At 43.4% G+C, this 13,843-nt stretch overlaps 1 protein-coding gene across 1 annotated transcript in view; it reads left to right on the top strand.

The window, feature by feature from the left end:
* SUCLG1 (succinate-CoA ligase GDP/ADP-forming subunit alpha) overlaps positions 1–13,843 on the top strand; it is a 118,188-nt gene that overhangs the window by 37,037 nt on the left and 67,308 nt on the right. Inside the window, exon 2 of the mRNA XM_069632212.1 lies at positions 4,690–4,793. Within this exon, the coding sequence (XP_069488313.1) occupies positions 4,690–4,793 (104 nt within the window). The remainder of the gene's footprint in view (positions 1–4,689; positions 4,794–13,843) is intronic.

Here is a 13,843-nt window from a genome sequence, read left to right on the forward strand (position 1 = left end):
CAGAGAGGGGTCCGGGATAGCACTTGGACCTCCATCCAGTATCGTGTGGCACCCCCGGGGATACCTGGTGAGCGTAACAGTAGCTTGGTCCATACACCAACTTTGGCTTTACGTTGTGTCATATTATTTTTGGATAAAAGTTGTCTCAACCAGGTGATCTGATTGCTTTGGCCTGAACATCTCTGCGTTTCGATTGTTTGTACGGCAGCATGTGAAGTTGATAAGCTGAATTTGCCCGATGTTTGGAGAAAAGAAAATTGTAACCGGTATGATGTGAATCCAGCCTCTTAGGCACAAGCCACAGGGAAGAGTGTTGCACATTTTATGTTTGGAAGTTGCTTAAGGAGATGAAAGGCATGCAGGGAGAAATTCGGTGTATTCTCATGCCAATGTGTTATCTTGCAGAGGGTTGCTCTTATCAGAACATGATGGATTTATATGCAGCGTTTTGGCTTTTCTCATGGGAAACGAGGCAGAGACATGTGCCATGTTGCTTCCTGCTGAAATCTGCCTCTAAATGCTCACACCTGCTTAGAAACTGGCGTCTCATGAAACATTGTGATTGGCGTTTAGAGATGTTTTGTATATTCATACTAATGGGACTTGAGTAATTCATAACTGCGTTTTTACATATTTTAAAACCAGGATACAAAATGTGCACTCTCCACTAGCGAGTGATAATTAGTCAACACTCCCTAAGGCTCGGCAACAAGTATTTTTCTACCGCAGACCTTTCCCTCTGCCACATGGGGGTCTAGGGCATTTGGATCTGGCTACAGGGTAATAGTAAGCGGGTAAGAAATGGTGTGCTGTCGGGCCTATTCCACCAGACGCACAGTGCGAGTTCCTTAGTTTACATATTCAACAAAAGTTGCACTTGCCCCATTGCGACGGGTGACGATATTTACCAGTGCTTATTGTGGTGCACATTCAAAGTGAAATGTAGGGGTGGACGTCAAAGTTCTCTTTACCCAAAATAAGCCCACCTCTCAAGAAGTGAGTGCACGTTTTCCGTGAAGTAAGTTTGTTACAAATGGTTGGGAGGGTCTAGACGACTCCTTTAAACTAATCCGGTTCTCCTTGAACCACACAAGTTGCACTACATTGTTGCAACATTTAACACACAGCCACAGATTTCGTTACAAAGTCATCCCCTCACAAATGTGATTGGCTAACCCTGTACAAGGAAATCGAACCCCCCTGAGTTCCCCATGACTTATTGGATACATTCACCTAATCGCCATCTCCTTCAACATACATTTACATTGGCTCATATTTACAGGGAAGCCCTTTTTGGGCTCTTTCCGGAGTCGTGCTATCTTCGCATGATTACATATTCACCTACAACAATCCTAGTTTATTACAAGTTCCAGCTGGTGCCGGCCCCTTAACCCTGGGTGTGCTGTACATGGCTTTTACAAGAACACTTAATAAAATGAGGGAGAGCAATAAGGTTTCCTTTGAACCAGTGATAAACGTCTTATCCACCCAGACTTGCTGGTTTCCCTGGTATTTCCTGTTTCACGCTAATCTATTACAACTACAATTTCCACTCACGTGGCCTCTGGCCTCATCCTGGTAATTGCCCTGAGAACCTAATTGAAACCAATAAACGATTTGCCACCTCAACACTCTACTCTTAAGCGCCTCTTAAACCGGGTTTGTTACCTGCCCCAAGTTGACATTGGTCTTAAGCAGGTTTGTCACATGCAGTGTCACTTCTACATAATATTCCAGTTCATACACATTTTTAATGTATGCAAATTAAACTTAACACCCTTTTGAAAGCACACACAGAAAATAAAACTGTATTGTGAGTGGAGTAAATAATGTATGGGATAAATTGACTTGCATTGCATTTGGAAATGGGAGCAAAGCATTGAAATTGTATTCCAAACACATTTCCTTTAAGAATACAAAAATAGTGAAGGTCTGTCGGACTACATGGCTTTGAGGCTCAGTTGCCTAGGCAAAGGTTAGTTCTGAAGACCAGAGGTCAGTCATCTGCCAGAGAAAGTCATCCAGTTAATAAAATCCTTTAAGGCTGAGCTGAATACACAGATGGACGTTAAGAGCATGATCAATAGAAATGGGCCAAATGGCATTCAAATATCTTTGGTTTCACAGTTTCCTCCACATTAAAGGATAGTTCCAGGACTTTTTTTTATTGTCCCTACGGTTCGGCCATGTGTTTTTAAGCATAAATCGGTAGATCGTAGAAAACTTTCCTATGGACCTTTATCCGACTTTTCGTCCATTAACGCACTCAAAATCAGCCGCCATTTTCTGATAATCCTATCATTTCCCCCCATCGACCTGGCTCACCTGCTTTTGCGGCACTAAATCAAATCCCCCGCCCCTGAAACAGACTTTATCAAAACATTCATATTCCCCGCCTCTATCCGTGACGTGACTGTGCTGCGTAGGCAAACGCGCCCAGGCGTCTTCTACGCGACTCCACACAGAACCCGGAAATCAACACAGATCAGCTCACAACACAGCGCGCCACAATTGGGAATATGAAACTGTACTTTAAATCAAACCGCAAGATTGTAAATTTGGTAAAGTACATTTATTTGACATCAAATGTTTAGAGAATATTCAGCGATTTTCATTTTTATTTGCTCACGTTCCAAAAAGTTCGTTTTGAGGCACGCGATGTTCCTTTGCTGTACACAGGGTCTTAGATCATCTCACAATACAGCGCCACAATTCGGAATATGAAACTGTGGTTTAAAAGCAAACGGCAAGATTGTACATTTGGCAAAGTACATTTATTGGACATCAAATGTTTAGAGAATATTCAGCGATTTGCATTTTTCTTTGCTCTCGATCCAAAATAGTTCGTCTTGAGGCAAGCGATGTTCGTGTGCAGTACACAGGGTGTTGGTTTACGATAAAATAAGCTCTTCGGTCGCACTGATAATCGCATGGCTGTTCCAACAACGAGGCACTAGGCCACCACAACGGTCTGTATGTTGCATCTAGCCGTTAGTACCGCGTAAGGGCATACTTGTACTTGGCGATCGTCCCATAAAATGGTCAGGGTGGTAACGTTGTTCACGCGGAGAAGCAACTGGCGGTTGAAAAAGCCATCCGCCGGTGTCTGGTACTCGTGACACATACAATAATGAAGGATGTACCTGTTTTAAAAACATAAAAAATGAAATTAGTCTCACCATCAGATCTTTATTAAAATTATTCATTTTATATATTAGGTTGGGAAATTATTTCATAGCTAGGACAGTGCAACTGGGTATTATACGTCAAGGGGGGGCTGTAGGATACTGAGACAGTCCCCCAGTGCAGGGGTTGACAGGGAGGCAGTGCAGGTGGAGAGTGGAAGGGCCCAGGACCGAGGTCGCAGACAGTGGACCAGTTGTAGCAGGGGAGAGGGAGAGAGAAAGCAGAAGCAAAGAGGAAGGTTTTCAGGTGCTTCCATAAAAGGAGATGGTTCTCCTCAAGATAGTGCGCGGTACAAAACAATATGCCACATAGAAGAACAAGTACAACTTAACCCGTCTTTAAAGCTACTGTATAGTAATTACATGGCCGAACCGTAGGGACAATAAAAAAAAAGTCCCGGAACTATCCTTTAAGCCTGGGAGCTGGTCAGATGCAGAACAATACATCAAAGAAATGTAGTTCAAGCTTGTAAGTGATTTCAGCGAAAATGCAGCACAATCTGTTTATTTTTCTCTGTGAGCATGCGTCATTGATTTTGGAGAAAGTAAAATGTATTAACGGTCATCTGTTGAGAAAAAGAAGAAAATATGCAGAAGCCGAAAAGAAGCAATAACTTGAATATACATATAGAATAAGCCACAGCGATTTGTATATATGAATGGACGTTTGTGTGCATTGACAATTAGAGTGGAAAACCAGGCAGGTTGTTTTTATTTTTTTAAAACATTTTTTTTTGATTGTATTGAGTTGGGAGACCACCATTGGTTTTGATTTCATGTTTCAATTAAACTAAAGATTCAGATCAAATGCTGCATGTTTCTTGGCCCAGAATTTTCGGGCGAGAGTGTTGTGAAGGTGATATTAGATCAAGGGTGATATCTCCATTAAAATAAATCCTTTAAAGGTAAGATTCCATAACTCTATATATATATAGTCTTTTTTAATAGTGTTATCTTCATACCACTGGGAAAGAAACCACTATGGAACCTCCTCCCTGTCAGCATCAGACTTTCCCCCACGCTACTACAAAGAACTCGAGACCCACCTTTTCAAGGAATCTCTCCTCCGCAACACCTAGGCATCACATCATAACCTCACTCCACCGGACTAGCTAGACGTCGCCTGCCCCTCTCCTAACTGCCACCTGGTACAGCTGCACCCCTCCTCAGCGCCCCTCTGTATCCTATCCCCGCTGTATATCTGTTCTGTTGTTACCTCTGAAAGTATCTGTATTGTTGTATACCTCTGTAAAGAGCTCTGTTGCTTCTCGAAGCTAGGTCCGCGCTCAATAAATACAATAATAATAATAATAAAAGAATGGCTCAAAAGTGTTCTGCATTTCTTGCATCCTAATCGCTCATGAAAAAGAAACAAATACAGACGTAATAAAAAATGTGATGCATGGTCATTGTGACCTAATACTTGCTTGTGGTTAATTATTGGTAAAGTTAGTTCTCTTCACTTCTGAAGAAAATATTCACTTGCATACTTTTTCAATTTTAGTTCAACACAATGGAGCCAGACACTGTTCTTACCCAGCCACACGGAAGCATCTCTACATTGATAAGGACACCAAGGTCATTTGTCAAGGTTTTACTGGCAAGCAGGTACAGTACGTCCTCAATAATTTAGTTTTTATATACCTGTAAACCGTGTTGTGCATTTGTGTTGTCATTTACTTTTGTTCATTAATCTTGTGTTTTTCATGTTGACATATTTTTAAGTATATCTGCAATGCTTAGTACATATTTTTGTTTCTTTCGGATTGACTCCATTAATTTGAATGAATAAGTTTTCTTATTCTCCTGCAAATCTTCCACCTTGCGCTGTTTTTATTATTTAAACCATCATTTTGAAATTGTATAGCTATTGAAATCTCACTGCAATATTATCGAACATGTATTGGTGTGCAGTCCAATCCTTTCAGTATGTTTTTTAATTGCTGGGATTAGCACTATAAATGAGATGCAGAATTGTCACATGAACTGGCAAATACACCTAACAAAAACTAGGTTGCAAAAATACTCTCAATGAAACATTGGAAATTGATACATTGGAACTTGCCCCCCTTCCGCCAACACAGCTTCATGATATGGTTGTATTCTTTGTATGAGCAGAGTGTAGGGTAGGCCCAAAAACTGATTGATTAAAAAAAAAATCACTCCTAAGGGTGTCAATAATAAGTGCATGGTTTGCAAGGAAGTAAAGTTTTTATTATATGCAAAATAAATCTGGGAGTGTCACCGTTGGAACTGAAACTACGCTAGGGACGCCCATTTGAAGTTGCATCTTTTATATAACGGAAACCGCAAATTAGCATATGAAAAACATAACAAACAACATCATCCCATGTTCCCATTGACCAACACCTATACAGAAATCTAATTATCCACTTGTTATGGAGAATTCCTATTTCTGTGCTAATTCCCTTCAACCTTGGAGACCCCTAGCTCTTTAGCTGGACATAAGGACTTTTTAAAAACCCTGTTGTGAGTGAGCCATTTTTTTCACTCATGTGTTTTGACCTGATTTGCATTGTATGTTTCCTGACAAACTACATAGGCATCAACTTTTTCTATGGTGACACGTAGCACCTTCAGTGAAGTGTCGGAGAAATCCTTCAAATTTCTCACAAGGATTAAATACCTTTTCTTGTGTGAACATAGTAAAGTGAAATTGACTTTACTTGCCTTTTCTTTTTGTAGGTCCAGCACACACCATCTTATGTGGAGTGCTGGGGGGTTACTTAGTAGCCCCTTATTCCACCTACTCATGTAACATTTTTTGTTGCCCTCACTAATTTAAATGGCTTGGTGGCAGTGGTTTAAATTTCCTACCATTGTGCTTTTCTACGGCAAGCTGAATCCTCAGCTGCAGTATAGCACCCACGGGTGACCATTTTGTCAAAAAGGCCTCAGTCTTCTTTTTTTTGCCATTTTCTGTTTGTGAGTTCATTCTTGGGTTTTACTCTGCGCGCCAAGCCAGGTTTGAGCCCTTTGTTCATTTTGCCTTTGGCAGGCTTCAGCACTGAAACCCGCCTCTGGCTCCAGTGCATCTGGAAGGGCAGGAAGTGAGGGAGGTTCCCGAAACTCCCTCCCTTTGTATTTAGGAATGCCTGAATGCACCCAGTCCTGATTGGCTGGATGGCTGGCTGTCCTTTCAGGACAGCCATCCTGCTGTTTGACTGACAGCCTAGGCTGTGCATGAATGGGAGAAACCTGCTTAAAAGGCGAGGGTTTTGAGACTGAAGACAGTCGACCACTGGGAAGAACAACCCTACGAAGAAACCATGAATGAAACTTGCTGCATACTCCTGGACCTTTGAATTGCCCAATGAAGCCCTGCTGCTGTGCTGAAACTCCTTTTTCTGATCTACGAGAGAAGCGCCGGAAAGGATGACTTCTTCCCTTGGGTTAGTGAGACCAACTAACCCAGAGAGAACTCCACTGAACAATCTTCCTCCGACTGGCTGTACTTCTTTGCGGCTGCAGGAACCGTGTGCCAGGGGTCGAGAAATCCGTAATCTAGTGCAACGTCTGAAATCCGGCCAGAGGCTCCTTGAGTCTCCCCTGCACCCTCCCGGAGCAGGATGACCAGAGCTCAAGTCCCCTCACCAGAGTGCAGGACTTAAGGAGTGAAGGAAGCCCAACTGGTATCCAAGATCTGCGGAGGTGCTGTTTACCGAGCTCTGAAACTGCAAAGTGCTGTTGATCTGAAAAGTCTGTATCTGCTGCCAACCTCAGAATTGATGCCGCAGGTGTCCTCCATCTGTTCTCCCTCTTGTCCCCACAACTGAGGCCCAGGAACCCAGGATGTGCATCGCTGCAACCAGACACAATCCAGCTGGACCATTCTTCTTTTAACCAAAGGTATTGTTCCGACTTGGGGTACTTACCTCAGTGTCGTTAGCTTTGCTCTTCTCAGCTGAGACTTGCAGCAGCTACTTTGCTAGAGTTGATTTCAGCTGCTACATTGAATTTTCTTAAAACAAACTCTCTAACTTTGTGCAAGACTTTGCTATCTAAGAAGTGCCTCAGCTCCATAGACTGTGTTCCAATTGACTCTGGCTGTCCTGGCTCCCTGCATACTCTTCTAGTTCATTTGACTTTGATATTTACTGTCCCTCAGAGGTGATAACTTTGTTTTAAACTATTATTGCTGGGAAAAGTTTTTGTCTAGACTTCATTGAAAAATTTAAGTGCAGTAATTGCATAACCCCAGTAATGGCTGAATCTCTCACTGTTGTGGGTTTTGCAGTCCTGCGTATTGCTACGCCTTTCTGGCGTCACCTGTCTGCACTTCTTTCTGAGAGTTCTGTACTTTGGCTTTGCCCACCTTTGTCAGCTAACACTTTCAGCCTGTGTACCAAGTAATTTCTACACTGTTGTGTTGCAGATCAAAATGTTAGTCCAAAAGAAGCTACTGCAAAGGAATGGAAATGCACCAGTCACAAGGTCAAAGAACGTTTATTTCATTTGTACAAATGGCTCTCATCACCAGCGATCCATGCGCACAGACACTGGGGAGAGAGAGCGCGATTTCAGACAAAAGTGTCAACTATATATATATATACCTCCTGGATAGCATACAGAAGGCTTGCTCAGCCCCTTAATGTAATAGGGTTCATCACCTTTCATCATAGGTGAAATTACCATAGCAACATATGCACATATCCCAGTACCCACGTCATCTTGTAGATAATTTACTGCCTGGGAACAGGGCAACGCAGAGTGTGGGCATATATCTTGTTCTCTGGTACAAGGTAATATTCCTTGTCCTACTTATCTATGTTGCTCCTAGAGCCTAAGGTGAATCTGCTATCTGCTTAGCAATACGGTTTCTCCGGAGGAGCACGTTCGGATGAACATTATTATACAGACCGGAATCATGGATTTTGCATTGTCCCTCAGTATCTGTAGTGGAGTTTCATTGACACCCCTCCTAGGACGAGACTTCAATATATCGGCAGTGGAGGTAATAGAATGTTTGTCAGAGTGTTTACTAAAAGCAGTATTCAGTGTGCTGCTATTCGCAAACACAGAATATCCTAAAGGTAATAGAACCAATCAATCAAATTAATGTATGTTTGTACCATTGAAGTTACCAGTAGCACTATCATTCCATCTTCCAAAGAATAGTGCCCTAAATGATGCATAACATGCAGTGGACGGAGGGAGAGGATGAATGTACCAACCTAACCCTTTCTCACCATGTTGTGGTAGATGACAACATACCCGGCAGTTAGTTTTATTAAGAATAGCATGTGTAACATTCATGATCATGATGAGTGAGTTATGCTACCGCCCTCTATGGCTGAGATCACGTGGACGAAGAGTGTGAGTGTGCACATGTAGTGGAGACAGTGGATGCACTAACAGTTGGCAATAGAGTATTGAGCGGATGCACACCTTCCAGATAACATAGTATAGGTATCAATGCGACCATAACACAGGTTATCACCAGAATAATTATCCTTTTGGCCCTCAGGGACCATGGACCTTGGGAAGCAGACCCATCAATCGTAAAATCTTCCATGTGTTACGCTCACTTGGTTCCACGGGGACGCCAATCGGCAGTTGGAACTCGGGTATTCTTCTCTGCGGTTCCCAGGTGTGACCAGCGGGAGGGTTCTGCCTGGAATACAGGTGGGCAATGTTCAAGACTGGGCAACTGGGGTAAACGGCCCCCCACCACTCCGTATGCCCTCGGCCTCTCTGGACCCCTCCTCACCTTGTTTTTAATGCAGGTGTGTTCTCCGTCTTGCCTTCTTGGCAGGGGCGCGTTGTGCTTGGTGGGCATTGTGATCAAGTTACTTCACTTATGCCGGCCCGCTTTGAGTCTTTCAGGTAGTTCTTATTGCTGTGGTATATTGTTGTCCTTGCATGCCTTTTTGGTTTAACTAATGTCTTTTCTCTTCCTTAGGTGCATGGCAGTCCAATATGTGGCATAGACTGAATTGGGTCTTGCCGGTAAGTAGTGGTGTTTTTAGAGCGCCTTGATGCGGTGAGTAAGCGCTAAGCGCAGCGCTCTGATACCTTGCCTTTTGCTAACCTGTTGTCTTGTCTTCCCCACAGGTCGCGGTGCTCACCCGGTGCATGGAATTCCTGAGGCGATGCTGGTCGAGGAGCAGCTTGCGAGGTAAGCTTTTCGGCACCGTTCCTTAAATTGTAAAAATGTCCAATGCCTTGTTTCTTCCTTTTTTACAGATCCGTTGGTTTGGGAGGAGCGCTGGTTCCGGAATGCTGATTGCAAGAGCCGTGGACAGCTAACAATGAAATTACAGGTAAGCTGCTGCTGCTAACAATGTCCTTTTCCTCCTTAACAGATGCTGTTCTTCCGAGGTTCGCGGGTGCAGCTGAACACGGTGAGCGTCACGTTGCAGAATTGCAAAGTAACGCAAAGCGTGTTATCCCAGTCGGGTGTGGTTTTAAATAGCTTCAAGAAAGTAGTCCAGGTAAAATAGTTCCTATGGTACCACACCCAAAAACACTATACCGCATAGCTTGGTTCCAAGGAGCCAAGCTATGTGGATGCCTCCATGTTGATTGAAGTAGTTCCCAATACAAGTCCTTTATCAAGTATGAGCCTGGCGCCAAAGGCGCCAGGACTGGCCCCAAAGGCGCCAGGACTGGCCCCAAGAAGGCCTAGGCCAAGGATGCCTGGTTTTAGTGGAGACCAGAGTCAAGACCCTTCCTGGCCCATGGGCTTGCCAAGGGGTCTTCTGGATGGGGGTCATGACACCATGTCCTTGTTTCTACGAGCAGCCCCAAACACGGGCATAGTCCTTCAGGGTCAGTGAAGAAGCCTCACTGATAGGCTGTATAAGTTCATCTGTAGGTGGCACTTGACCACGTGGCCGATCTTGCTTGAAGCCTTCTTTGCCGCTCCCTTCTCCTTATCTGAAAACACAATCTATCAGGGGAATGACAAGGGAATGGCACGTTGTTGGTTTCTTCTGGGTGTAGTATTCCTACTACACTGTCCTATTCCATTATAAAATGTAATGTTCATCTCTAAACTATTTCCGTGGACGAACATTGTACCTCAAGGCTCCAGGTACAGAGTGATCAATGAACAAAGAATTGTTGATCTCCGAAGAAACAAGGTCTGAAGATGAGGAAGAAGAAAAGGAAGCTATTTCCCCAAGCCCCACGGGCTCAGGATGCAGTTTAGTCGTATCACACTTTGTGTCAATTTGGACAGGTACACAATGGGTGTCGGAATCATCAGTCCCCTTCTCGTAGGGCAAAGGCAAGGGCACTTGTTTCACGTGTGTCGCATGGACCCAGTGCCGTTTCCCAGTAACACGAACAGCAGTTTGAGTGGTTAGCAGCACCTGGTAGGGTCCTTTCCAGCGAGTTGCAAGGCACTTCCCCAAAGTTCTTCAGCAAGTCAAAGCTCATTGAGCTCCTGACCCAGGAGAAGTGTGCGGCCGTCATCAAAAGGGATAATCTGGCTTAAGAGTTTGACATCTGGAAGGTGAATTGTGAAGAGCAGCTGCTGCTGAAGGGTGAGCAACTTTGACTCAAAATACATCCTTCAAGAATAGAGGCAACAGTGAGGCTTAATGATGACCAAGGCACTTTTTAAAAATATTTTGCACTGCATTTCTACGGATTCCATACCCTCCTCCCGCCCCCACATCCCTGCTCTGTGATACCATCATGTTGACTGCTATGAATCTTTTGGACCATTGGTCTTTACACTGTGGGCTCAAATTGTTATTGCGGTGCAGGTACGATGTACTGACTGATGTCACCTTTCTGAGAAAATATTGGCTGTTCAAGCCTTTAGGGATCCACCTGAAATCATTGTATTTGCTTAAAAAAAAACAGAAAACCACTATCTAGACATCCTGCATTCCTGGGCGGCCATATATTGTAGGGCAACTGACATGGGTTGGCGGGAGGCCATATTAACACACGCATTTACACTAAATGGCTGCAAGCAGAGCATCAAAACAAGTATCTTTAAATACCAAGGAGGTGTGAAGAACAGCTGCACACTTCATCACCCAAAAATGCAGACATTTTAGAACATCGTCAGACATGGAGAAAATTAGAAGGGACCCATACTTGGATAAGCGCAATGGAGCAGTAGTCGGTTTTCCTTTCAACCACTAGTAATGCTGCATACCAGCATTATCAACATGCAGGCCTAGATTTCTACCAGCATTATCAACATCCAGGCCTAGATTTCTACCCAACTACGCTATGGAGTGTAGGAATTAATTTTCACGAATAGACCCAGATGTTCCAGCAGTTGGTGGTGTTGCTTAAAAAGACAGGACTGGCTAAAGGTGATGCTCATGTCATGGCTTGCATGTGGATGGTTGGTAGTTATTACATCCCTGTATTTCTAACAAACCAGTAAAACTGCATGTAATATAATACAAAATATAACGCAATGTGATCTGAAAAAGATGTCTGGCTTACATGTCGCATATGACTGTATTCTTCTCAGAAAGAGTGTCTTTTAGGATGCCAAGATCTGTAAAGAAATCAACAGGCCTTGAAAGATACACAGGGGAGTGAAAGATCCTACTGCACAGAACCTTAACTGGGCCCGGTGTAGAGGCGGTCTGCCCTACAGGGCATACATTGCATACAAGCAAGGTCCCTCAAACCTCATTTCCCTGTGTTAAAAGTCACGCTATAGGACAATGTAGCTCTTCACCGTTGGATGTCAAGATCACTCATGTTTAGCATCGTAGCATTAGTTGCAGACGTTCTGAAGTCCGAACCGTGACTAACATATACACTTGTCATTTTTCCTCTGCTGTCACTCGATATAGGGCAGCATAAGCAGTTAACACATTTGTTTGTGGGAGAAGGTAGTATTTTCATAACATTTGGATGAATAGTAGATTGACTGCTAAGTAATTGAATGTTATCAAGTTTGCAGAAAACAGCCAACTCTTGGCTGACCAAGTGCTCTTTCAGAAAGGTAAACATAAGCTGCATTACTAGGAAAAGCGCAAGTATCAGCATTTTCAGTCCAAGGAAAAGTGTCAAGTTGCTATTTTAAGACGGTGTGCTAATTGCAATTGTCAGTGACAGCCACACCTTTCACCCTGGCATGAATCGGTGAACACTGTATATTCTTATCTCTGCGAAACTTGCTAAGGGGTTGTGTGTGTGTGTGTGTGTGTGTGTGTGTGTGTGTGTGTGTTCGTTCCTTGAATCCTCCCTTGCCCAGTGTTTTTCATTTATTTTGTATTAAATCAGTACCACACTTACTGGCAGGAGAGGGACTGTGTTGCATAGCATGGGTCTTTATAGCCACTTAGAGGCCGTTATTATTATTATTTTCTTTTTGTACTGGGCCACCTCACCACTGTAGTCTCAAAGCGCATAAATCTTGTCCAAGGTAAGTAACGACAATGGAGCTTGCTCAAAGACCAGAATTTGCTTCAGCCAATTTCCACTGCTGCATGATGGACCATAGATGTGTACAGTCTGTTGGCAGTTGAAGCCATCATCTGATTGCCTAAAACAGGCTGCTCAAAGGAAGCAGAGCTTTTGCTAAGATATGTCTCATGGTTCAGTGGCGTAGTTATCAGGCAGAGGTGTCTTTGTAACTGTCTGCACCTCCTGTGCTGTCAAGAGATGAAAGGTCGTTTGTCCTCACTTCCTGTGAAGTTATTTTGGTTCAAGGTCAAAAACACCACTCCCTTTGATGGCTCTTGGAGGTCAAGGGATGTGTGATGTCACTTCCGCTACCCTTGGTGTTTTGGTGAAATGACATCCCAGATGAGAAGACATCATGCTTGGATTGAGAACATACAATTAGACAGAGTAGAATGGATAGACTCAGAAAAAGACAGCAGGATTTGCATATCATCTGCGTAGAAATGATACGGAAGGCCAAACAAAGTGATAATGGAGGCAGAGGGATAGTGTACAAAGACAACAGTAAAGGACCAACTGTACGATCACTATATGATGACATTCCTATGTTAGTAAACCATTATCTCCAAATTAAGCACTTTGCTCCCCTCTCTCCACAGGCCCTACATTGGCTCCTAGCTTCTCTGATCATGGGGATCCTGGTCCTAAACAGCCCCACCCACTCATGTATTTACATATACTCACACCCCCACGATTTACACACAAACTCATTGGTTGCCAGACATTTAGTCGAAAAAAATTTGTCGACAGGACATTTGGTCGAAACCATTTGGTCAAACGAAATGGTCGAATTTTTTTTATTTTTTATTTTCACTTTTTTTTAATTTATTTTTTGGGGGGTCTGCCCCCCCCCAGCCCTCTTTTTTCTAAGAAAAACATTTTTTCCATAAACTACAACCTAAAAAATATATATATTAAAAAAAAAATTACTATTTGGTTTTCGACCAAATGTCTTTCGACGAAATGACTTTCGACGAATGTCCGGACACCAAACTCATTCTTACTCTGCCTTCCCACAAGCACTCCCCTTGCTCCACCTTTGCTCTCTGAGCTATGGCTTCAGTTAAGCTTTGGTTGCTGGCATGGAGGACCGCTTACTCAGGAGCTATTACTTCGGCCAGAAGAGTCGACAAACCTCAGACTGATGAAATGACCTGTTCTTGACAAGTCGAGGTTATGGTGAAGGTGGTCTGAACTGTGTGCTATTAGTTGTGATGTTGTGTAGTCTCCCTTTAGAGAGAGAGAGA

Source organism: Ambystoma mexicanum, chromosome 6q (genome assembly GCF_040938575.1).
Source record: "Ambystoma mexicanum isolate Mex_15411 chromosome 6q, UKY_AmexF1_1, whole genome shotgun sequence".
NCBI lineage: Eukaryota > Metazoa > Chordata > Amphibia > Caudata > Ambystomatidae > Ambystoma > Ambystoma mexicanum.